The 26,896-nt window shown below is 40.3% G+C and overlaps 2 protein-coding genes across 2 annotated transcripts; one reads left to right on the forward strand and one right to left on the reverse strand.

The window, feature by feature from the left end:
* Positions 1-801: 801 nt before the first annotated feature.
* On the reverse strand, positions 802-2,049 carry LOC119653953. Its single transcript, XM_038059114.1, has one exon. It carries the CDS (start codon positions 2,047-2,049, stop codon positions 802-804), a length of 1,248 nt encoding a protein of 415 aa, XP_037915042.1.
* A 14,645-nt stretch (positions 2,050-16,694) lies between these two features.
* On the forward strand, positions 16,695-26,199 carry LOC119653954. The gene is made up of 4 exons (XM_038059115.1): positions 16,695-17,600; positions 23,153-23,851; positions 24,331-24,999; positions 25,159-26,199. Exons 1-4 carry the CDS (start codon positions 16,695-16,697, stop codon positions 26,197-26,199), a joined length of 3,315 nt encoding a protein of 1,104 aa, XP_037915043.1.
* Positions 26,200-26,896: the final 697 nt, after the last annotated feature.

Consider the following 26,896-nt stretch of genomic DNA (forward strand, 5'->3'; position numbering starts at 1 on the left):
CCTAGCTCAAGGTACTCCTCCATGAATGCTACATATTGATTCCTTAAGTCATCGTCGTTGTTCAATCGTTTTTCCAATTGCGAGAAACGAATATACGCCTTTTGCTGCGAGTTGCACACGGTTTTTCCGGGATCCGCAATTTGCTTAAACGGGAGCCGAACAATGTATCTGCCAGACTCGTCCCTCCTGGTGGTCTGCTGATACCATTCCATAGCTGCCTGCTCGTCCCTTGTTACCGGCTGTTCGCTCGGTATCTCGTTGATTTCCCAAAACCTCTTGACCAGCCTATCCGTGCTGTCTTCAGTAGCGATAAATGTCAATATTCCCTCTTGATTGTTTCGAGCAGAAGTCGGACCGAGTAAAATCCAGCCAAATCTGGTATTCACTGCACAAGCAGATCCCCTTTTGAACCCTGCTAACACGATCTCGTTGTAGGTGTCTGCTCCAAGCAGAATGTCGATTTGCCCTGGAGTTCCGTATTGGGGATCAGCTAATTTTTTGACTGATAGTCCCGCTGGTAGCTTGACTGGGGTTTCGGTTGACGAATGCAAGTTCGTTATGGTCGGTAGTACTAAAGTTGACACATTGGTTGTGAAGTCTCCATACTTTGCCTTGATCACTAACTCCACACTGCCTCTGCTCTGCAGTCTTGTACCTGCTCCGACTCCGCATATATGTATCTTTGAGAATCGCCTTCGTAGATCAAGCAATTGAACCGCTGATTCCGTGATGAAACTCCTTTGCGACCCAGAATCTATTAAAGCTCTCAAAGTCACAAATTCGCCCGAGACACTCTGTACATCAATCTGAGCGTACTGTTTGATCCAGCGTTCCATCCCCAGCCAACAACGGTTGGGTAGTCGGAATGAACGGTTTAGCATCGACTGTCAATTTTTTTGAAACGCTTGTGATTTCACTGTTATGTAGTAACGAATGGTGCTTCTTCGAACATGTCCGGCACCTGCCACTCGAGGGGCATTGGTTGACGCCATGTCCCTTCCTCAAGCAGTTAAAGCACAAGTTTTGTTTTCTTGCTTCATTTTTCCGTTGTTGCTCGTCCATCTCTCTGAACTTGTCGCACTGATTCACGTAGTGGTCCTTGATGCAAATGCTGCATGCCTTTGTCGTTGTAGTCGTCAGTGAGTCAACCTTAGAAGTTTTCCGAGGAATGTTCAACGCCTCGAGTGCCCTGAACCGACTCGTCAGGAACTCCAAAAACAATTTCAAGGTGGGTAACTCTGCGTTAGCACCCAGTGATGCCTCCCATAATCGTCGAGATTGTTGGTCCAATTTCTGAGTTGTTTCGAAAATGACCAATAAGTCCCAATGCTCAGTGTTGACGCCGATGCTATTCATATTAGCGATGAACTCTGCGGTGGCGTCCATTACTCGTTTGATAGAGGAATCAGAATCTTCCTTTGCCATTGGCAAGTTGTGGAACTTGTGCAAGTAATTCCATGCCATGGCTCGCTTGTTGTCATACCGTTCTCGCAGCATGTGCCTTGCTGCCTCGTAATTTTCGTTGTTCACATCCAGATGTTGAATGACTCTTGCAGCATCACCTTGAACATGAGTTTTCAAGTACTGCATCTTTTCAACCGCAGACAGCGTCTCGTTGCAGTGAATTAACGAATTGAACATGTCATTGAACATGCGCCACTGACTGTATTTTCCATCAAACTTCGGTATAGTCAATCTTTCCAATTGCACCCGGTTCGTCGCCGCTGAACCGCTGCTGTTCATATGTTGCGTGATTGGCTGGTATGCCGCCAAGCCCGACTTGAAACGAGTAAGCAAATCCAAATACGTTTCTTCGGCGCTCTCATACTCTTCCAAGTAGGACTTCTGTTTACTGGAATCTCCTGAAAGGTCATCCAGGACTGCTCCATGTCGTTCCTGGCAAGCCTGCCACAGTTCCTCCAGACGTTGTGTTCTGGCTTGGAAATAGCCAAGGGAATGCCTCTCCTTGCTGTCCTTCAAATGATTTCGGCTCAGTCTGTTCAGACTGGCGAAATTATCCCGCTGTACTAAGATCACCTCCTTGGTCATCTTGTGACGTCACGGATCTACAAGGATACTGACGGATGGGTACTTTTAAGCTCTCTAGCACCGGAGTCTTGCCACTCTTTTGCACCAAATTGATTTGCTCAATTTACACGGTGGAAAATATTGAGTGCAAAGATTGCGGTAGAGAACAATTTCTCCAACTCGTTCAGTATCCGGCTCGACGGACCAGAAAATGTTGACTTTTCTAAAAAAAATCAAACTGAATATGGCCAAGTGCTTAGGCAGTCTCACCTAAGCTTTAAACAAATTAAAGGCTTGTGTGCTTGAACCATATTGAAATTTTATTGCATTTGAACACTTATTATATACACTAATTTTGCTTACAGGTAAAATTCTTAGTAGACTAAAAAACCGTAGGTACGAATATTACAAAAAAAACGCTATGTCAACCAATTTCTCATGCAATGTATTTTTAGCTGATTTTGTTCAATACATTTTTAATGCGAGTTCTTTACCATCGTTGTTGACAATCGAAACTAATACCTTGCATGCAATTATTGCGAGTTAATATTATACTCTAGATAAAGTATGTGTTATATTTCTTAAAAAGACTTATTCTGATTATATTCTAAACACTATGCGTGAAAGTATTCTTCCAAAGTATGCACTACATACATACAGTATATCTGACTTCTTGTACACATTTTAGGTGGTTAGGATTACAAAAACTATGAGTTGCTGGAAATTCACCTGGCCAGGGCTTAAACACAGTTAACCTTCCATTGAATTCCGTTCAAAGAGCACTCAACTACATTTCGATGTAAAAAAGTTTTAGGAAAAACTATTATGAAAGAGCTGTTGTCTCATGATGATCCTATATAATTGAGAACGGAAAATATTTCGATTTTGAAGAATGTTACCCGGAGCAGAAAAGCAAATATTCTCTTACAACCCATGCAACATTGTTTCAGAATCTGTCTTCACCGGTGAATGACATTATCCTTAATACACATACCTAGAATAAAAGTCCCTTAAAGCTGTCCACTGGATACTTTTCTTACTCCATCCATTCGTATGCTAAGAACTTTTCCAGTGAAATTTTTATGTACCGGGTCAGAATCTTTAAACTTTTTCTCATGAAACTCTGAGGATATTTCCCTCCTTGAAATTGCTCCTGTGTTTTAATGGACGTACATCTCAACGATAAAGTGAAAATTTTACGTTCTTTTCATTCAAGTCATAATTAATGTACCAGGAATTTACAGCGAAGGGACAGTAATAAAATTTACAGTTTACCCAAAATGGTTTCGCTGTTACTCCCCCTACTAATTACATCACCAAGGTCATCATCTCCCACCATGGGACAGCATTTTTCCAGTTCGGCTGTAGTGAAATTCTTTTAAATGGGTTGGGAAGTCTACTAAAATTTAATGTTGAAAATTGAACTTGAAAGTTTTCTATTTAGCCAAAGTTTCTGATAACTAATTTACCCTCCCAAATACTGTCTTTCTTTGCTGGGGGTTTACTATGAATGTAATAGTCGGTGATTGGCGGACAGTATTAGAGGAGCGGGGAACTATCAAATCGTGAGTGCCAACGTAGCTCAATACAACACATGTCACGCTGTTATTATACTCGCTAACTTCTTACTACACAATTTAAGAGGTTATATTTGTTGGGAATTTCTTTTTCTTCATTTTTTAAGGTTTTGTAGCGCCATCTTGTGTAAGTTCCCTATACATGTGCTCCCTATACATGTGAATAGAGGGTGCAATTTTTTTTTACAGAATGTAGCCATGTGGGGTATCACAGGTCTCAATTAGTACTTTTCGGAACTAGTTCAATATTTGATATTGGGTGAAACATAGGGGAGTGAGGGCTCAAAATATGACCCCGAAAATGTGTAACAGATCTCGTTCTCAGAACCTATCCAACCGAAAAATCTGAAAAAAAATCATAATGATGCATCTCTACGAAACCTAGGCCTCAAAATATATCCAGTTCCGATATCTACACAAATAAAGTTAATAATAGTATATTTCCACATTTTAGAAATTTACCCCGCACCCATCGCTGAAGTAATAAATTTAGCATGCGTGTAATGAAGGACATAAGTTTGGTCAAGTTTGAAGAAAATCCAACTATTATTAACAAAATTATAGGGGATAAGACTTTATAATTTTTTGTGAATTTCGTGCACTCTGCAACCTGCATGACGTCATCATCACATATCAATTCCTCAATACCACACGAAATGAGTTCTTATGAATTGGTCCCAGAGAATTATAATATTTTGTTTTAGTTTTTTAGTTATTTGTCAACCAGACATGTGTGTATGTAGGTATATAATATATGCGTGCAAATGAACTTTGCGGGTAGTGCCTAATTCAAATAGATATAAGAAGTAAATCGGAATGATGGGTACGATCAATTTATACACGTGCATATATGTGTACAGTATTCGGAAATTTCATTTCATTTCATTTCATTTATTTACTCATAGTGGCTTACAACTAGACAATGATTACTTAATGCTAGCTTAATAACGGCTAATAGATCTTAACGCTATCAAACGGGTGACTATTACATAGTTTGGCCAACCCGACCTTCTCTGTAATCTATTTTACTGTGTATATTTTTATTTATACATCGATCTTGACAATTTATAATAGCACTTGGTATTTTCAAACTGCGCCCGCACTAAAGGCGCGAGAAGGTGAAATTTTACTTACTTAACCTAGTTACATATAACTTAACCTAACTTATTTTAACTTAACCTAATTTAATCTAACTTAATCTAACATAATTAATCCTTAACTAATATTTACAATAAGCACATTACAATTTTCTGTGCTTATCCTCTATCCACCCCTACCAGGCAATGAGTTTCAAAAAGGGTTAGGATTTTGGGTCTTAGAGATGAACTCACGATTTGGCAGGGCCTTAAGAATGTGGCCAATGGGGAGGTTTTACCCTGTTGGTAGAGTTGCCGAATTAATGGGTTGGAATGATCCTCCGTTCTTTCGAAGAACCTTTCCATTATTGTGAGAACGTGTTCTCGAAGTGGTTTGACTTTGGCTCGCCTATACACTTCGGCGTTTTTGCCGATCTTTTTTGTTTTCCAGTTGTAAGACAAGCCTGTGCAATGTCTAAGGATTCGGCGTTCGAATGACTCGCATTTTGCCATTGCTTGGTTGGAGCAAGAGATCCAAGTTGGTGCTCCGTAACAGATAACGGGTCTTATAAGGGCCTTATACAGGGTCAGTTTGGTTTTGGTGCCGATACCTACTGTCTTGCGAAGAAGATAGTAGATGCTACTGACTGCACCCCGTGCCTTGCTGATAGCGAGCTGAAGGTGGGGTTTGAACTTGAGGAGTTCGTGCAGGGTTACTCCCAAGTATTTGATCGAAGTAGATCCGCTCACTGTGGTGTGCCCGATTCTCATTTTCAAGCGTTTAGCTTTCCTATGGATTCCTCTAGAACCTAAGTATCTAGATTTTCTCCTAAAGGTGCAGATTTGCGTTTTTCCCTCATTAATCTTGATTCCCCAACTACGGTAGTACCTGCAGAGATTTACAATGTATTTCTCAACCGCTTTGGCTGCCCTGTTGGGGTGGAGGTTCGAAGCGAAGATAAGCGTGTCATCGGCGAATTGGATGAGTTCAACGCCGTCATCGGGGATCGGAACGTCAGCCGTGAAGATATTGTAGAAAGTTGGCCCAGAAATGGATCCTTGCGGTACACCTGACGTTACCGGCAAGAGATCGGAGAATTCATTCCCCACGCTGACATAAAAGTGCCTATCTTCGAAGAAACTTAACGCAAGTCTTATTATCGGGACAGGGAAGTCATTATCTATCAATTTGTATATAAGTCCGTTTACCCACACGGAGTCGAAGGCCTTTTCCAAATCTAACGCACATGCTACTGTGGGTTTATTGTTGACGTTAAGTCTTGAGACGACAGTGTCGTGTAGGTAGCTCAGCGCGTGCTGGGTTCCGTGTTTAGAGCGGAATCCGAACTGGTGGTCAGGGATAACTTTGTTGAGATTACAATGCTGGACTAGCCCAATTGTCCATGCTTTCTCAAACAGTTTGCCAAGGTTCGATAATAGGGAAATGGGCCTGAAATTGCTTGGCTCGTTGGAGGTTCCTTTCTTTCGGATCGCAATAATTTTTGCAACTTTCCATGTGGATGGAAAGTAGCCGTTATTAATACAGTTGTTGAAAACTGCTAATAAAAACTTTAGTGAGGCTCTGGGAAGGTTCTTGATAACAAAGTTCGGGATTTCATCAGGCCCGGCTGACCTTTTACAGTTTAGGTTTCTGGTTAAGTCGGTGAGTTGAGGTAAACTCAGAAAATGTTGCGATTCCGATGGCTTGACTGAGGTGTTGGTTGTGGTGAATTTTGTTAGCTTCTTGGAGCTCTCAGAGACGAAGGCCTTGATTGTTGAATCAACAATCGACGATATAGCCGGGTTGTTTTGAGGCGGAGGGGAATTGAGCTGAGTCTCAAAAGATTCCGCGAGAACTTGCGCTTTCCTAGCGTCACTGCAGATGTGCTCCCCGTTCTTGGAAAGAGCGATATTGCGGGACTTATGTTTGCCGGTTAGCCTGTTGATATGCTGAAACATATCTGGGCCGGGCTTAATATCTGCTAGTTTCCTTGTCAGTTCTTTGTTGCGGAAATACGCCACTCTTTGCCGAATTATTGTACTCAGACAATTAATCCGGGAAAGCAATGCTTTATACTCAGCATTGACTTTATTTCCGAGTTTGTGGAAAATCCGTTTGAGTTTCCTACGCCATATTTGCCTGACTTTCATATGGAGCATGATATCGTGAGGGACTGAGTTATATTGAAACTCGTCGACTTTAATAAGCCTTGTGTTTCTGCGTGTAGCAGTATTAATGGCATCTGTGGCCAAGGTGATGGCTTCGTCGATCTCCATGTCTGATAGATTGCGGTCAGTTGCGAGTTTTTTCAAGTTCAGCCTTGGTGCAAGGTCTGCCTTGAATTTGTCCCAATCGGTGTGGGCGAAGGACCTTACGGTGGTCATTACTCGCTTTCGCAGTTGGGAGGACGAGGACAGTTTAAGTTGTACTGCGAAATGGTCAGACATGCCTGGTAGAGTAGTGCACGATATCACTTGAAAGTTCAGGGAAGTTTCCTCAGATAGGAGGAAGTAGTCAATGGTTGATTGGCTACTGGGTCTTGTCGGAGTATCTGGCAAGACCAAATCGACATAGGCTGGCGAGTAAGGGTCTTGGATCCATTTAAGCAGGGTTTCCCCATTTCTATTGACTGCCATATCGCCCCAGGAGGTGTGCCTAGAGTTGAAGTCGCCACCGAAAATGAGGTACTTGTACTTTAACTGGAGATTGCCCAAGATCTTAAGATCTTGTCCCAGTTGCTCAGTTAGACAGTTGCATTTGATGTAGACGGAAACTACCAAAATCCGTCTACCATCAGTGGTTTTTACTATTGCCGCCGCAGCGGAAGAGGTAAGCAGGTTTCGTATAACGACTTCCTCAAATTCATAGTCTTTTCTGACTAAAAGGGCAGCGCCAGTGTTGTTGTCGTTCCGGATAATATTATACCCGGTGAATTGCACGTTATGCCTGCTATTGAGGTGAGTTTTTGAAACGCAGTATAAGTCTGCTTTCAGACTGTCGATCAACACTTGGGCAGTGGCACGTTGGGCGTGTGAGATCAGGGACGCGGAGTTAAAGGTAACGACATTTAACTCCATAGATTCATCAAAAGTTTTATTGCAGCGAATTGCCGCTGCTTATTGGTGGAGGCCGTCGCGAGAGATTGCACCAATTCGCGGAAGGCGTTTGGTGCGGGGGTGGGAGCAGGTTGTGCTGCCACTCTTGGTGCAGAGTTCCTGGCAGCTTGCGCGTACGATACGCTGGGTCTGGCCAAGCTTTGTGACAGTTGTGTCACTGCGTGCTTGGCTCGGGAGCTTTCATTTGCTCTTCTTTGCTTGGCAGCTTCCTTCCTAGCTACCATTTCTTTATAAGCTGGGCACCCGCGGTAACTCGCTGGGTGGCCTGCTTGCCCGCAGTTGCAGCAGAGTACTCCTTCGGCTGCAGTCCTCGTGCATTCCCCACGGGGGTGCGCTTTCGAGCACTTGACACATCTGTGTACTATTGTGCAGTTTTGCGCAATGTGTCCGAAGTTTTGGCAGTTGTAACACTGCACTTCTTCGAAGCTCATGACTTTTTGCCAGGAGATCTTTTGATGAAGGATGTATCTAACCTTCATCACTTCGGTGAGCTCTTGAGTGGGCTCGAATGTGGCTATAAATAGTACCGATTGAGATTTCATCGGGAGGGTGGGGACTTCTCTGTGCAGAGCTTTGTCTCTGCGGGTAACCAAGTTCGCCACCGTGTTTAGTTTGAACTCGGGGTGGTCGGCCTGTAGTTCCTGCAGGATGTCCGTGGAGTCCGTTTCCCTGTGGAGCCCTCGGATAATTAGGGACTTATTTCGCAAGGAAGGGGGGGTCTTAGTTGTGGCGTTAAGCCCTTGCTCTTTCATGAGCGCGAAGACCTGGGCGTGTTCTTCCGCCGTCTCGGTAAAGATGAGGGTTCTATCCGCCCTCGTGTTTTTTAGGGATGCTTTCAATCCCTTGGCTTTGATTAATCGGAGGAAATGGGGCACGTTCAAATTGCAGCCGGTAATGGCTGGAATTTTAACCTTTTTGGACGGGGAAGGGTTTGCGGATGGCTGTGATGGTTGTGGTGGGGCGGTCACAATTTTTGCACTAACCTTAGCTTTCTTATAACTTTTCCGGCTCCGGACAAAGTTGAAGGGGTCTCCTTCGTCAATGATGACTTCTGGGTAGGCTACAGGGGATCCCACGCTGTCCATTTCAATATTTTCCTGGTGCTCCTGCTGTTATTGTTGATGTGGTTGCTGGTGATTTTGTTGATGTTGTTGCTGCTGTCGATGTTGCGGTTCCTGTTGTTGCTGCACTGCTGCAGGCCCAGAGCGGACCATCTCTTTCAATGACGCCAACTGCTGTTGCAGTTGCTTGATGAGCAGCTGCTGGCACTCTAGCTGCTGTGCCATGGCCGCTCTTTCGCTCTTCAGGTATGCAATCTCCTTTTTCAGACCCAAAATTCCCTCGTTATCTTCGGGGCCCGTGCTCCCCTCCTCCTCAGATGACATCTCCCCTGGGAGTATTATCTTACTCCTCTTGGCGGACATTCTGTCCCCAAGCCCGTCCTACGTGGCTGATGGTCGTCTTCTGGTAATGTCTGAAATAACAAAAATTTCTATAGTTTTCTTTACAATCTACTATGCAGTGTCTCAATAATTTTGAGACGCACTGTATATTATTCAATGGACGATACTTCCTTTAGGGTATCTTATTCCACTCTGGGTATTCCACTTTCACTTTCTTCTTTTCTACCACTCGGAACTAGTGATTTTATCAAATCACCACGCACTGTAATTTTCAATCCTCTGCGTCACATCTGTTCGCTTCGAAGTCTCGGAGCGAACTCTATTCGGAAATAGGCAGTTTGTTTGTTTAGGGTGAGGATAATAGCTATGGCTGCAATATGTACGTATGTCTCGTAGTTTGGAAAAATATGAAGGAAATGTTGGATTTGTAGCTATATACGGATAGAAAAATGTGCGTTGAAGTTTCTTACATAAGATGAACACAAAACCTTTATACCCGAAGCGCGAGCTTCCGGTATTCGTTGTTTTCGAGGTGGAGATAGGGTTTGGTAGTAGAGCTGTTGGTGTTAGTTCAGCAGGCGTTACCCAGGTTTTATGCTCCATCGTGAGTACCACTCCACGTTTCGTCCTGGGACCCTTTGACCACCCAGACCATGGCATACAGAAAATATTTTACGGTTGAAATCATGCATTCCGGGCTGTATCGCTCTTCCTTTCTCCGGCGAACTACCGCTCCAATCAAATTAAATTTGGAGTCATCAGAAAAAATGAACCTTTTCCAGTCGTCCACGCTTTCGCCTCTTTTTCGTCCTGTTGCGTCGCCTTTTTCTCATAAGTTTCATGACGTTAAAGGTAATAATTTTTTTTAAGTCATTACGAGTTTACGTTTGACGAGCCGTAACTCAGTCCATACTGTACCGACAAAAAATAAAAGAATAGAAGAATCGCACCGTTATTAAATACGCTTTCTTTGAGCATCGTATCATTTCTACATAAAATGCGTGGTTATTTGCGAAAAACCGTTTAAAAAACACAAGCTACCACTAATACAAAAAATTCTCATAAGACATTTTTTGCCTAAAATTGACCCTTTAATCCATTTCTACGGTTATTTCGGATATCGAATTTTCCACCACGAGAGAGGGTGTGCCCATCGATGCTGTATAACTTTTGTTTCTTATGCCACCCTCTACTTCTACCCCAAATTTCATGTCAATTCGTCTTGACCGAAAGAATCCGCACACGATTTTCAGCTTCAGTGGCTGGACAAAGGCTTTCGAGAGCAAATTCTAAGCTCATTCAGGCGGGGCAGCATCATTCGATCATTCATCTTGCTTAAGCTCGATTCCTCAAAGTGTAAATTCGCGGTGTTTTTAGCGATTAAATTATTTGAAGTAACTAAGACTTGCTTCTTTTAATATTTTTCTATTTCGGGAACCACTTGTTCCCTTCATGAGGAACTTGTTAGCACTGAGGAAGGGAGCAAGTGGTTCCCCAAATGTCGGTATTTGCAAGACCAATAAATATCACTAGCGAATAAAAAAATGCAAGTCTTAAATATTTCAAATCGACTCCTTCTTTCCACTTTTAATTTCTGGAGCCGTTTCAAATCTATTATATCATCCGATTTATTTCCCTGTAATTGCAGTCCATTTTTTCTCCCCCTTCTCTCTCTCCTGTCTGTTTACGGAAAGATGGCACAACCGACTCACTCCTTTAATCTGCGACCTACCATATCTCTTACACAGGTAAAGATTTCTCGTTGCTTTTCCTCTGTATTTAATTTTCCTTTGCGGTTTATTATAATGCGTTTAATTTTAGAAAATCTCACTCGAAAGCAATCAAATTAATCAAATCCTCGAGATTTAATGAAGGAAACATCACATACCCTAAAATAATAGTAAAGTAGGAAAACGAGTTAAAAAAAAAAACAAATAACCCGGTATATAAGATGTTCCCAAAATTTTTTGTTGGTCGGTGCAGATAAATGCTATTTGTGTTCTCTTCCTCCTTCTTTCGAGCCTTGGACTGATCACATCGGGATATAATGATGAAGTTTGCTATTGACGACTGTATCGGTGGCAATCCCAAATATAGAACTCCACCTGAATTCATGTGTTGTATGTTTGTAATTGGATGTAACTAACAAATACCGAGGCGCTATAAATGTTTGATATCGACAGGTTGGAACCTGACAGCCTACACTTACACACCGCCTCTGATGCATTTCCAAACCCTGTATTGTAATTTCCGGAAGAAAGAAAAGTGAGAGACCATCAAGCGACAAATAAATAAGCAATCCAGTTTCATTCTAACTAGATTATTTTTGGATCGTACGCATGAAAATAACTAACACACATATTTCTGGCACAGCAGGTTATTTATTCATTTCTACTATAATATTTGGTAAACGCAGGGTACAAATTGAGAATGCTAATGTCTCAATCAGGAAAAAGCTCAAGCTTCTTCTGTCTAGGTCTTATGGAATGAGAAAAGGTTCACTATTTACAAATCAGAACTCCCTCAAATTATGTAAAGTCAGTGTCAACAAAATGTTTAAGGCAACTAATCCCCAACTAGATATTTCCCTAGTGATTCCAAAAGGATAATTGTTGAAAACGAAGTTGCGTTTCCACAGAAAAGGATTGTTGTTGTTGAGAAGGACATCTGATGGCGCCCAGACGTGCGATAATCATTCGTTCTGATGAAAAATAAACTTCTTCGGCAAACGAAAATCTCAATTACTGGCAGTAATTTACTTCAGAAAAACGTTTGGAGACGAATTTACGCAACATAAATAAGAAAACAGCCTGTAGCTATGAAATCCATTCGCAGAATGCTCCAAAAGTAACGAAAAACAGACGTGATGCTAACAAATTTGATTCCCAATTTAAAGTCATGGCATTTTTCATTTTTCGAGCTCTTTGTATCTGCCTTCTCATATTTTCATTATTTTGTATATTCAATTCTCTGCTTCTTTCACGAATCCGACCATTCTTTCCCTGAAGTCTTGTATGTGTGGTCCAGAAGAAATTTTCTCCTTTTTTATCGCGGCTCCCATCCTGCATTTCTTCGTTAATGTTTTTTTCTTTGGCTATTCTTTTCCTTGCTTTACTTGAAAGCATATTTTTCCCGATGGTTGAACATTGTCAGCAATATATACTTTTAGGGGGGCACTCAAAGTTGGGAGTCGCTTTCTACACAACCAATTCGTTTAAGAATAAGGAAGGAGCTTTGTTCGGCGGTTACTGAATTGATAATGAAGCTCAGATAAAATTGTTACTGTGCACTTTTGTGCTCGAGGATTGGAAAAATGGGGGAGAAAACATGAAAGGCAAGGGTTGTCTGGGTTTCCTTTATTATTATTCCTGTTTTTTAATTCAATTACATTCAGTGCTTTTACTCTAAAACGAATTTGGAATAAATGTGATTTCATTCAAAAGCCATACAAACGCTTCCTTTTGTGATAGTTAATTCGCCAAAGGCTAAGCTAAATTTCATTATTCTTATAGGTCATCCAATAGTTACCGAAATTGTACATTAATGTTTACATAATCTAACACCTCAATACAAACACTTGGCCTGACGATGTCCAGAGTTGATGAAGTTAAAGGTCTATGCACTCCGAAGCAACACGAGCTTCTATCCATTCAGGAGAAAAATGTTTAGCAACGTTCTTAGGCAGAATGTTCATTTACAGAATCCGGAAAGTAAAGAATGCTTCCATCGCATTTCCGTCTACAGGCAAATAAGTAAAGCGTCATAAAACAAGTATGCAATCAGAACCTCGACGCTTTAAGAATAGATAATTAAAGGGTTTCTGAATTTTTTATATAGAAATATTTGGGTGTGCCCTGGTTCCAGTTTTAAGGTTTTTGTGTTTGTGTAAAAGAAAACTATTACCTACTCAAATACATTTTAGACATTTATCAAAAATTCATTCTGGAAATACAAAATAGCACAGCAAGGATAATATGGGGCATAATTGTTGGAATTTTTAAGGAAGCTCTGTATTTATTAACAAAGTTATAAAAAATCAAAGTTTCCAATTCCGCATGAATTTACTGCCCAGATAACATTATACATTAGATATGTTGTATGGTTACATGTCCTGTAACATGCGTCACTCCACCTTACACAAACACCACATGCCCATAATACGTATGAGTCATGAACACCTTATCTTCATAAAATTTATCTTACTAAACTCGAGCGAAATAATATAAACATTGTCGTTCTAACAGAAGCTAGAATCTATCCACAAGAGATAAGCGACATTTGAACATAAACAATAACATGACTCAAACGAACATTGAGCGATATCCAGTTACAAAAGATGCAACTTTGCAAACTCAGCAATTTGCGCCCTTTGTTCAACTCAACTATAAATAAGGTAGAATTGATCTAAGTCTTTAGTCTTAGGCAAAAATTCATCGATAAAATAAAGCTTACTACTCCGAGTAACCGCCGTGTTTTTTATTTTGATTAACAGACGGTACAAGCTCGTAACTGGCGCAGTCGGTTTCGGTCGTCACTTAGTTATTTTGTAAAAAAATTTCGCTAAGCCAAACTCGATCCAGAGGACACGGCAAGGAAAACACACAAAAAAAAAAAAAACAAACGCGATCTGGAACCTGCAACAATAAACGGTCACCGTAACACCAGTTATGATTCCGGTCAACCTAACAAATATAAAAAAAAAGGGTATTGCAACGCCCAGACTCCAGAATTTTAAGAGAATTCGGGTCAAAACAAATATAAAAAAGGCTTGCATCGCCTCATAGGACGAATTTTAAAAGAATTCTCCTCCAACCAGGACAAACTGAGTTGGCTAATATATAAACAACAAGTAACATTATTAGTGAAAGTGTTATATAAAAAAAAAAAGTCATCACCAGATCCTGAAAACAAAAAACTGAAAATAGCACGCTACCGGTGGGGCGAGTACGCCTACGGAAGCCCTTAAATCAGTTCAACTTTAAATCCTGAACAACTATAGTTCATCACCAGTATCCAGCAGTGTCTCGACCTCGTAGACATTCATACTGTCATCGCAAAGTAAGTATCTAAGGAACTAGAGGCCTTAGGTAAAACCTTTAAACCAACCAATCAATCAACAACCAACAAAATGGCTACCCAACAAGGACCAAGTGTCAGTAGACCAGAAGTCGAACCCTTCACAATCCCATACAATGAAGTCCTTCGACGAGCGGAAAACATACCGATATTCGATGGCGACAAACATATGTTAACTACGTGGATATCACATGTCAACAAAATATTAGCATTAGCACCATTTGGCGACGAAAGAATGTTCGTCTACGATATTATAATACAACGAATAAAAGGCAGAGCTTTACAAGCCTATTTAAATCTCCCAGACAAAGGCTGGCACTCCGTTGCATCAGCATTCAAAAACGAATTTGGCGTATCAGAATCATACGACTCAATTATCGCGAGACTACATAGAATAACTAATTTTAACCATAAATTAAACAAAAATTATACAATATACGAAATGTATCACAAATTATTAGAAATCAAAAATCTGCTTTCGCTTAAATATGAGCAGGATCCTAACCAACTCGACTCTATCATCTACAATCACAAAAATTCCGACAAAATTGTCTTAAGTAAATTTCTAGCGCTTCTTCCTAGAGCAGAATTTTGGGCTCTAGACGCGAAAAAACCAACCAATTTAACTGAAGCTTACAACTACCTCAAAGAAACCATTGACAGGGTGGATGCTACGGCAATGAAAGACGAATTTCAACCCACTAAATATCAGAAAAACTTCAATTATAATAAAAATAATTTCAAATATAACAAAAGTTATAACAAATTTAATAATCAAAACATTGAACATCCTCAAAACAGAGACAACATTAATTACAATTTCAAACAAACTAACCAAAGTTTTAATAAACCCCAAAGGAACTACAATTCCGAATATAAATATAACAAATTCAGCAACCATTCTCAAAAAAGAAATGAAACTAATAGGTCAGAAATTCCAGACGCATCCATGCGAACACAAATTACCAATCCTAAATATAATTCAGGTTGCACTCCCAGACCAAACCTAGACCCCAAGGACATGAGTTATATTTCCAAAATGTCCACACAAACCATTCAACCTGAGCAAAATTTTCAAATATTTGCCTCGGAAACCCTTTACCAATAACAAATTTATCAATCGATGGTGAAACAATTCCAATCCTCATAGACACAGGAGCAACAACAACTAGTCTTGATCAAAATTGTCTCCAAAACCTACCAAAAATTAAACTCGACATTCCGATCCCAATAGCAGGATTAGGCGGTAACTACAATGTTACACACAAACTTAAAACAAACATGCCAAAAGAATTTCAAATGCCAGAAGATCACAAAATCTTATGGAACATCATGGATTTTTCAAACAAATCTTTCAAAGGTATAATAGGACAAAATCTTCTATATCCACTGAACGCAGCAATATTCTCTGGATTTGGATACCTACAAATAGGAACAAACAGAATCCCTTTCAGTTACGCTCCACCACAGGAGATCAATAATGCTGAAGTCATAGAACCCGTTATTGAACAAAAATACCAAAATTTAACCAAAAATTTAAACTTAGAGGAACAACAGTCTCTCACCAAAATCCTAAAAAAATTCAACAACTTAATGTATAAAAATGGAGATTTACTTACAGCAACCTGTCAAACCTGTCACAAATTAGACTTAACGTCAGACAAACCCATCTATACAAAAATTTACAGATTTCCACCTGTCCATGAGCAGGAAGTGAACAGACAAATAACCGAAATGCTAGAGCAAGGCATTATCAGAAAAAGTCAATCACCCTACAATAGTCCAATTTGGGTGGTCCCCAAAAAACTTGATAATTCAGGGAAACAAAAATGGCGAATCGTAATCGATTATCGTAAATTAAACGAAATAACTGTCGAAGACAAATTCCCAATTCCAAACATAGAAAACCTATTCGATAAACTCGGAAAGGCACAATACTTCACTACATTGGACCTTGCAAAAGGATTCCACTAAATTGAAATACAAGAAAAAGACAAGTTCAAAACAGCCTTCAGTACACCTCAGGGACATTTCGAATTTAATCGTATGCCCTTCGGTTTAAAAAATGCACCTGCTACTTTTCAGCGCATGGTAAATGAAGTATTAGCGGATCATATCAATAAAATCTGCATTGTCTATCTAGACGACATTTTAATCTTTGGCACCTCCATACAGGAGATCGAAAATAATACCAAATTAATCTTCCAAAAATTACAGGAACACAACCTGAAAATACAAGTTGATAAATGTAAATTTTTCGCAAAAGAAACCAAATTTCTAGATCACATATTAACTTCGGATGGTATAAAACCCAACCCAAATAAAATTGAAGTCATAAAAAAACTTAAAATCCCTAAAACTTTGAAACAAATTCGCAGTTTCCTAGGTATAGAAAATTCATCCAAAACTACGCAAAAATGGCGACACCATTAACAGACTCACTCAAAAATGAGAATCAGATCGATTATACCGATCCCAAATATATAAACTCCTTCGAAAAACTCAAACAAATGTTAATCAACTATCCAATCCTGAAGTATCCAAACTTCAAGGAAAAATTCACTCTAACCACAGACGCTAGCAATAAAGCCATAGGAGCCATTCTATCTCAGAAAGGACATCCAATCTCTTATGCTTCGAGAACCTTCAATGTACATGAACGGAATTACTCCACCATAGAGAAAGAGCTTTTAGCAATCGTTTGGGCTACAAAATATTTCAGACCCTACCTTTACGGTATAAAATTCGAAATCAAAACTGATCATAGACCATTAGTATGGTTACAAAGTCTCAAAGACCCCGATTCAAAAACCCTTCGTTGGCGCATAAAACTCAACGAATATAATTTCAACATAAGTTACGTAAAAGGTAAAGAAAATCAAGTTGCTGATTTCTTAAGCCGCATTAATACGGACCAAAACGAAATTAACTACCAAAATAAAATACCATCAGATATAGCAACAATTCACTCAGGAAAAGAGGAATTGAACGACCACATACACATTCGAGAAGGAATAGTAAACACTTGCAAATATCAAATAATATTAGTAAAAGAAAACCAAAAAGAACTCAAAACAGTTCATAAAAATAGACATATCTACATCGACGAAATAGATCTTAACAGTGAAAATTTGACAACTGAAATCTTAAAACGCAATCTACCAGAAAAAGGAAAAATCGGAATATATAGTGAACTTCCATATTCAATATACAACAAATTACAAATACTAATCGTGAAACTATTTAGTAACAATTTAAAATTGCATTTTATAAAGTACAGCAAACGAGCAATCCATCTATTAGATCAAGAACAAACACTCAAAGTAATAAAAAACTTATGATAACCTAAAAGGAAAATACTATTTCCCTAAACTATTATAGAAAAACTAATCAACGAATACATCGATAATTGCGAAACATGCGAACAAATACGGCAGAAAGCCGTATAAAATCAAATTTGAAATTTCAGAAACCCCCAACGACGTTAACGAAATAGTCATAATGGACATTTACATGACTAAAAACAAAAATTATTACACAACTTTCGACAAATTTTCCAAAACCTTCATATAAAATATACTCTCGATAAAAACCCTATAACCCTAATAAAACTAATACAAGAATACTCCCTCGACGATTACCTACCTTGACGTGGTGAGGGAGCTCAGTAAGGAAGATCCTCCAGGAAACGGGAGGTGACACCTGAAGCCAAGCGGTAATCAAAACCCCAAGCCAAGGTGTGACTACCGTGCCGAGGGCTGAATGGTCACAGGGGTTAAGATGTGGCCGTAAACGGTGAACTCTGGGTACCAGGCGACCCCCAGTTTCAACTAGCCTTGTCTCGGCAAAAAGGGGCTCTGCCGAGATCGACTTACTTTCCCCGGAAAAATTGAGGCCATGGCAGCCAACTATGAAAAAATAAAAAAACAAAAACACAAACCTACTAAGCAAACACAATTAAACTTCGATCGTGACGATCCAACCCCGAGTGAAGGGGCAACCCTGAGCTCATCGATGGAGAACCTGAGTCTAGACTCAGATTTCCCCTTATTCAAGTGGGAACCAATTCAATTGGGACCCAGTCGTTAACGGATGAGCCGATGCAGGCCCCTTCTGTCAGTACTCCTGACCCCAGGCTCCAATCGGCGCCACCTGCTGAGGCTAAAGTCTTGCCCATGGGTAAGCACCTGTCCACGGACAGCAAACTGCCTTCGGGCAAACCGCCTTCGGGCAAACCGCCTTCGGGCAAACAGCCTCCGGGCAAACCGCCTTCGGGCAAACTGCCTCCGGGCAAACCGCCTCCGGGCAAACCGCCTCCGGGCAAACCGCCTTCGGGCAAACCGCCGCCGGGCAACGCACAACCAAAGAGCTGTGCCAAGGTTGAGGGGAAAGGAGCGTTCGGGGCACCTGCGGCTAAGGGGAAACCGAAGCGGCAGCGGTCCTCGGACGATCCTAACTCTTCGACACAAAAGGCGGCAAAGAGGGCTCGGCGGGCAACGGCTAGGCCTTCATTTGCAGCCAAGGCTATCGAAGCCGATGGATGGGTCCTGTATGACGACTCTAATCCATCCGGCTACGATACTGAGCAGTGCGAACAGCTTAGAAGGAAACTCCTCCTAGCTGTAAGGACTGCGTCCGCGCAAGGCATTAAGCTTTGCTTTGAGTCGGTAGGTGTATACCGTAAAATGTTACGGCTGAACTTTGCCGACGAAGACACGAACGAGTGGCTCAGGCAGTACTGCTCCTCCCTTAACGATGTGTGGGAGGGTGCGCGACTAACCTTGAAAAGGGTCTCTGAGCTGCCATCGATCAAAAAGTGCTTTCTCTGGCTTCCAGAAGAAGTGCGAAATGGTGTCGGGGTTCTGGAACAACTTGGTGTACAGAACAACCTTAACACTTCCACCTGGTTGCTGCTAGGCAGCAAAACAGGAGAGAGAACCGATAGGCCGGGAACTTTTCTCACTATCGGCGTTCCCGAACCTGATGTTAAGAAAGTTCGGGAAAAATCGGGTTGCCGGCTCTACTATGGGCTGGGGACCGTCACGTTACAAGTGTCGGCTCCTAAAACCATTGAAGGGGACATGCAGCTCCCGGCATCTACATCTGAAACATAAATGAGGTGCCACATCTCCCAAGTAAATTTGCAGCATTGTAAAGCGGCGACTGCACTTATCAGTCGTCGGATCAATAGCTGCAAGACATTTATATACCTCATACAAGAACCGTGGGTTGTTGGTGGGGCAGTCAGGGGCCTAAACTTCCAACATGCTGACCTATTGTATGCCAATGGAAGCGATCGACCCCGCACCTGCATGGTAGTCTCCAAAGACTTCCAGACTAACCTGGTTAACGATCTATGTGATGGCGACACCACATCGGCTAAGCTAACCATAAAAAGTCAACAGGGAGATAAAGAGATACTATGGTGCTCTGCATACTTCCCCTACGACGCAGAAGACGTTCCCAGTGGAACATTCATCAGAGCTATCCAATATGCCAAAAGTAGAGGTATGGGGGTAATGGCAGGATGTGATGTCAACGCTCACCACATATGCTGGGGAAGTTCGAACATCAATGCAAGAGGATCGAGACTACTGGAGTATCTAGTAGGAGCCGATTTGCAGATCCTAAATGTGGATAATGAACCCACTTTCTTCAACGTGGTCAGGCGAGAGGTCATCGACATCACGGTGGTATCTCCTGACATCGCGGCTCTGATCGGAGAGTGGAGAGTATCAAACGATGTCACACTCTCGGATCACAGGCGCATTGATTTCGTTATGGGCATGGATCTACCTCCACCCACTCCATTTCGGAATCCGAGGAAGACAGATTGGGTAATGTATCAAACAGAATTGAACGCCCGAGTCACGATCCCTGGGAGGCGCATCAAATCCATTGCTGGAATTGAGAAGACAACCCAGATGATCACAACTAGCATGAGAGAAGCTTTCGAAGAAAGCTGTCCACTCAGGATGCCAAAGAAGGGTAAAACACCATGGTGGAACTCGGATTTGGCAAAACAGAGGAGAACGACAAGGATGCTCCTTAATCGTGCTCTGAAGGGCGAATCAAGCACTAGCAGGAATCGCTATAAAGAGGCACAGAAGGCTCTAAAGAAGAGCATAAGATCGGCCAAACGGTCATCTTGGAGACGCTTTTGCGAAGAGACTAACTCTCTTGAGGCAACCTCAAAGCTGAAGCGGATTCTGGTCAAAGAACGTAGCCAGAAACTGGGTTACTTACGTTTACAGAATGGGAAGTACACAGAAAGCGATGAAGAAACGGCAAATCATTTGCTTGAAGTACACTTCCCAGGCAGCATCCAAAATCTAATCTCGGGGCCAACAGGTGCATACAGCCTTCAACCGAGAGATTGGAATCTGGCATGCAAAATAGTATCACTGGAGCGAGTGAAATGGGCATTTAACTCGTTCCACAGATATAAGTCTGCAGGTCCGGATGGCATCATTCCTGCGCTAGTAATAGAAGGAATGGATGCCCTGGGTCGACACATTCGGAATATATATCGGGCATGTCTAGCACACGCTTATATTCCAATTAGATGGCGGGATGTGAAGGTGTTGTTCATTCCCAAACCAGGAAAACCCACCTACACAGACGCAAAAAGCTTTCGACCGATCAGCCTAACGTCCTTTCTGCTAAAAGGACTAGAAAGATTAGTAGATCGGTTCATAAGGGATACACACATTCCAAAATGGCCACTTCACCATAGGCAACACGCCTACCAGAAAGGCAAATCCACGGAGACAGCACTCCATGAACTTACGGTAAAAATTGAAAAGGCGATGTCCGATAAAGAATACGCTTTAGGCGCATTCATGGACATCGAAGGTGCCTTCAATTATGCCTCATTTGCGGCAATTTGTGATGCGGCAAGACAGCATGGAATCGAACCGCTGCTAATCAGTTGGATCCTTCACATGCTAGAGTGGAGAAAAATCCACATATCGGTCGGCCAGAAGTCTATTGAAGCAGGATGTCTCAGGGGCTGCCCACAGGGAGGGGTTCTCTCTCCACTGTTATGGCTCTTGGTGATGGATACCCTGCTGTGGCTCCTGGAGGACAAAAAAGTCTTCGCGCAAGCATTTGCGGACGACCTAGCCGTAATAATTAACGGCAAGTTTGCGGACACAGTATGTGACCGCTTGAGTGCAACTCTGCATGTAATCCACAGCTGGTGCCTCCGCAATGGACTCACGGTGAACGCTAGAAAGACTGGACTAGTTATGTTCACTAAGAATGTCAGGTGGGGCAGCTATACGCTACCCACCTTAGCAGGGGCAGAAATCCAGCTGGCACAAACAGTCAAGTACTTAGGAGTACATTTCGACTCCAAGTTAACGTGGAAGCATCATATCCAGGAACAATACCAGAAATCCTGCAGATTGCTCTGGTACTGTAGGAATGCGATAGGTAAGACCTGGGGACTTTCACCTAAACGGATATATTGGATGTATACATCCATAATAAAACCCATTTTGATGTATGCATGCATCGTCTGGTGGCCAAGACTGAACTTTGCTAACAGCAGGAAGCTGCTAACGCAGATTCAGAGACTTGGTTGCCTAAGTATTACTGGAGCAATGAGTACTACGCCGACTGCGGCACTTGAAGCCATCCTAAATTTACCCCCCATCCACTTGGAGGTGAAACGGAAAGCAGCCAACGACGCATATAGGCTCCATACCATTGGGGCGTGGAAAGGCGGCCAATCCAATGGGCATGCGTCTATATGGAAATTCCTTGAAAAACATCCGGTAGCACTGATGCCGACCGATCATATGGCTTCCAGATTCGTCTTTGAAAAGACATACACTGTCGTAATCACCGAAAGAGAAGAATGGTCGACAAGTGGCCATGAGTCTTTTCAGATTACAGACCTAATAATCTTCACCGAGGGTCAGTCACGGAGGATGGATCGGGTGCAGGCGTGTTCTCGGAGAATCCGATTATAGAACTGGCCCGACCCCTCGGAAAAATGACGACCATATTCCAGGCGGAGATATATGCCATTTCATTGGCAGCAGAAGAATGTCTGCGACAAAAATGGAGGGGTCGCACCATTCGAATCTGTTCCGACAGTCGGGCGGCATTATCAGCGCTAGATGGCAACAACATATCAAGCTAGTTGGTGTGGAGTTGTCATCAGGTGCTGCTGAAACTTGGCCGACTGAACGAAACATTCCTAATGTGGGTGCCGGGGCACTCTAACATCGCCGGTAATGAGGGGGCTGATAGACTGGCTCGCCGAGGGTCTGGATCCACAATGGTGGGCCCAGAACCAGCTCTTGGAATCCGACCATCTACTGTCAAGTCTACTCTGAAAGGTGAAATTGCAAGGATTCACGCAACCGAGTGGAGAAATTTGGACTCTTGCCGGCAAGCGAAAATCCTTGTGAAGGAGCCTAGGGCCACTAGAGCGGCATTTTTGTTGTCCCTTAAGAAGTGGGACATGAAAACCCTAGTAGGGCTTTTGACGGGACACTGCCCCTTAAACTACCATATGGAAAAGATTGGGGTAGTGGTTTCGGCTGTGTGCAGCCAATGTGAGGAGGAGGAGGAAACTGCCCTGCACTTTTTATGCAGCTGCCCGGCATCCTCAGATCTCAGACGAAGACACCTTGGCAAGGTTTTCTTCAATGAAGAATCTGCACACTCTCTGCCTCTTGAGAATGTTCTCAGATTCGCTAAAGCCTGCGAACACCGTAGGCAGGAAGCCATTGAATAGGCAACTTACGGGGATAGTACAATGGGTCTAATAATGGCCTGAGTGCTCGGAGCTGCGGCTCCCCCCATTTAACTAAACTAACTAATACAAGAATATATAACGACATTCGGCAAACCCAAAAAGGTTATATTCGACAACGCTTTCGACGTAATATCAATAACACAATTTCTAAAGTCAAGAGACATAGAATACCACACAACAGCCCCAGGATCCCATACAGGAACGGCAGACATTAACAGATGTCACAATACACTCACCGAACGAATCAGAACTATCCAAGAAATAGACAAACAAAAGGATTTAGACTTCGTCATATTAGAAGCCGTAGAATCATACAACAACACAGTACATTCCACAACAAGCTATACCCCATTCGAAATTCAATTCGGAAAAATCAACAAAAACAAATTAACAGAAAGAATGCAAAACAGAAAAAACATATGGATTTCAAAAATTAACCAAAAACGCGAACAAAAACCCGATATAGAAAACAAACAAGTCTACGTAAAGAAAACTTTTAGAAGAAAAAACGAACCTCTATTCCAAAGAAGAGAAATAGAGAAAGACAGCAATCAAAATATAATACAGAAAAAGAATAATAAAAAAATTAACCTTGATAGAATCAAACGTCAACCCAAATACTATAAAAATAAAGAAACTAATGCAAAAGAACTAATAAAGAAAGACCCTATCAAATACACAATAGAGAAATACGGTATTTCCATTTACGAAAATGATCTAAAAACCCTCGATAATCAAAACTGGCTCAATGATAATATAATAAACTTTTATCTAAACCTCATAACAGAAAATAACAATAAAGTATATGTATTCAATACCTTCTTCATAAACAAATATTTAGAATAAGGATACGACTCTGTTAAAAGATGGACCAAAAAAGTCAACATATTTAACTACGACACAATCTTGATACCAACCCACATAAGAGGTAATCATTGGACATTAATAGTCATTAACAACAAAACCAAAACAATTTCCAACTATGATTCCCTTGGAAATAACAACAACTACACGTTAGAAAAACTACAGAATTATTTAAATCTTGAATCCCTAGACAAACTCAAGAAAGAGTTACCCGAAAAATATATAACCATTAACGAAATAGACATCCCTCATCAGCACAATAGTTATGATTGCGGAGTCTACACTCTTAAATTCGCAGAACTAATAACTCAAAATAAACCCCTAATATTCACTCAATCAAACATACCTTTGTATAGACATCAAATCAAAGAAAATATCCTTAACGGAAAAATAATTTGAAAAACTTTCTTTTTCAGATGATAACAATCATCTTTATCATGTTACTATCCATGGTAACGAGTGAACCCCAGTACATTAAAAACGAGAAAATTAAATCAAACTCAGGAATAATCTTAATCCCCAAGAACGAACCGGCAACTTTAATAAAAGATTGGTACAGAATCTACCACACCATTAACCTAAAATCCTATGTAAAAGCCATTAATAATATCCAAAACACAAAAATCAATAACAGTTTCATTAAACACACAATTAACTTAATAAAATCAGAATTAACACTAATCAATCCAAAAATTAATGTAAAAACATCTCAAATAATCACAAATAACAAAACCCTTGAACAACAAAAGAAAGAAGAATTCGAACATTGGAATGAATGCACCTTCCTGAAATATAACGAAACATTAGATAAAATGAGCAAATGCCTAGAAGTCAAAAACTCTTTCCCAGATTACAAACACTTACACTCAGTCAACATGACTACCCTGGAACTTTACGTTCAATATTGTAATGATAATCCCAAAAACGAAGAATGTATACCCCTATTTAATAACGCCTCAGAGCATAGTAACTTTTTCAATTGCATGAAAAAAGACACAGTCAACAATTGTCACACCCACCATGTCATACACAAAAGAGGACTTTTCAATTTCATTGGAACAGGATATAATTGGTTATTCGGACTAGTTGATAGAGAGGAATACAACCAGATCCTAGAGCATATGCAGATTATTGATTCCAACAATCATGAAATTATAAAAAAATTAAATAATCAAATTAAAATAAACTCAATATTGCAAGAAAATATGAACCAAATCAATAAAAATATAAATAATATTCGAAAGCAAGTTAGCACAGAATTTGTAAAAAAGCTAAACGAATTTCAAAAGTTAATAAACGAAGAATTAATTGAAATTAAAATCACTCAAGCCTTAAGTCATATTCAAGACGAATTGGAAAAAATTATTGACAATATTAACTCTGCAAAAATAGGAATAATGACAAGATCACTATTAACAAAAGACAAAATAAATACCCAAAACATCAGTCTTAACCAATTAAAATTAACAACATTAGTTGTACTACAAAAAGAGAATAAACTAACATTTGTAATATCAATACCAAACATTATTGAGTACCCACAATTCTTTGTAAGAAAAATTGTAAATCAAAATTTTGAATATCTAAACATAACCAATTCCATTGCTATAAAAACATCAGATAATAAATATTGTAAATTAGAAAAATACATTAAGAATTTATGTAAACCAATAAACTGTAAGTCTTGTAAAGTAAGAGATGAAAACTTCTCATACATAGAAGAAATCGAAAACGAAAAAATACTCGTTGTAAACGCAGAAAAATTAAATTGTGTACAAAAATGTAAACAAACAAATGTAATAACACTCCAAGGAAATTATGTAATAACCTTTGTAAACTGTGAAGTTACTATTAACAATAATGCTTACGTAAATAAAGTAATAAACCATATTGACAACCTCGTAACAAGTCCAATTATAAACATATCAGACATACAATTTGAATTCAATTTCACAGAAATTAAAATGAAAACCTTTCAAAACAATGAAGAAATTAGAGAATTGCATTACATAAACAAGAAGACCTGGATATCAACTTCTACTATTCTCCTAATAATCTCAATAATTCTAGCACTAATTCTTTTCACTTATTGTAAACTGAAAAATAAAACAATAAAAATTAAAAATGTTATCCCAACGGTAAATAAAATTAGAGAAAACCAGGCAAAATTCAATAAGGAGGACGAATCTGTTTCCTTTGAGGACAAAGTAAAGTCAAAGGAGGGGGAGGTTACATGTCCTGTAACATGCGTCACTCCATCTTACACAAACACCACATGCCCATAATACGTATGAGTCATGAACACCTTATCTTCATAAAATTTATCTTACTAAACTCGAGCGAAATAATATAAACATTGTCGTTCTAACAGAAGCTAGAATCTATCCACAAGAGATAAGCGACATTTGAACATAAACAATAACATGACTCAAACGAACATTGAGCGATATCCAGTTACAAAAGATGCAACTTTGCAAACTCAGCAATTTGCGCCCTTTGTTCAACTCAACTATAAATAAGGTAGAATTGATCTAAGTCTTTAGTCTTAGGCAAAAATTCATCGATAAAATAAAGCTTACTACTCCGAGTAACCGCCGTGATTTTTATTTTGATTAACAGACGGTACAAGCTCGTAACTGTATATATAGGCTACGTATTTTAAGGAGGGAAATACCCGCAAAGTGCCAATTCTCAGTATTTTTTTCTTATAGAAATGTTATGTTTAAAGTATTTTAATTTTAATTAGTTATACTTAAATGAAATATTTTATTTTTGGTTTACTCAAACAAAAAACAAAAAGAGCAGTAATATTTCCACTTTTTTCAAAGAATATAAGTCGGCCCGGTTAATTTTTATCTGAAAAAATCAAAAATTGCATAATTTATTGTAAACATGTATAGTTTATATTCTAAACATGTATAGTTTCTATTTTATAGGGTCAACATAAAATCTTAAAGGCTTTCAAATTATATTACAAATTTT

This window comes from Hermetia illucens, chromosome 4, assembly GCF_905115235.1.
Source record: "Hermetia illucens chromosome 4, iHerIll2.2.curated.20191125, whole genome shotgun sequence".
In the NCBI taxonomy this organism is placed as follows: domain Eukaryota; kingdom Metazoa; phylum Arthropoda; class Insecta; order Diptera; family Stratiomyidae; genus Hermetia; species Hermetia illucens.

What these genes read in the sequence shown, in the direction of transcription:
- LOC119653953 (XM_038059114.1), bottom strand. Translation starts at nt 2,049, where the DNA reads ATGACCAAGGAGGTGATCTTAGTACAGCGGGATAATTTCGCCAGTCTG.
- LOC119653954 (XM_038059115.1), top strand. Translation starts at nt 16,695, where the DNA reads ATGGCGACACCATTAACAGACTCACTCAAAAATGAGAATCAGATCGAT. An exon ending in TAACAGAAAATAACAATAAA is followed by an intron (nt 23,852 to 24,330) that starts GTATATGTATTC and finishes TTTCTTTTTCAG; the next exon opens with ATGATAACAATCATCTTTAT. An exon ending in ATAATTGGTTATTCGGACTA is followed by an intron (nt 25,000 to 25,158) that starts GTTGATAGAGAG and finishes AATATTCGAAAG; the next exon opens with CAAGTTAGCACAGAATTTGT.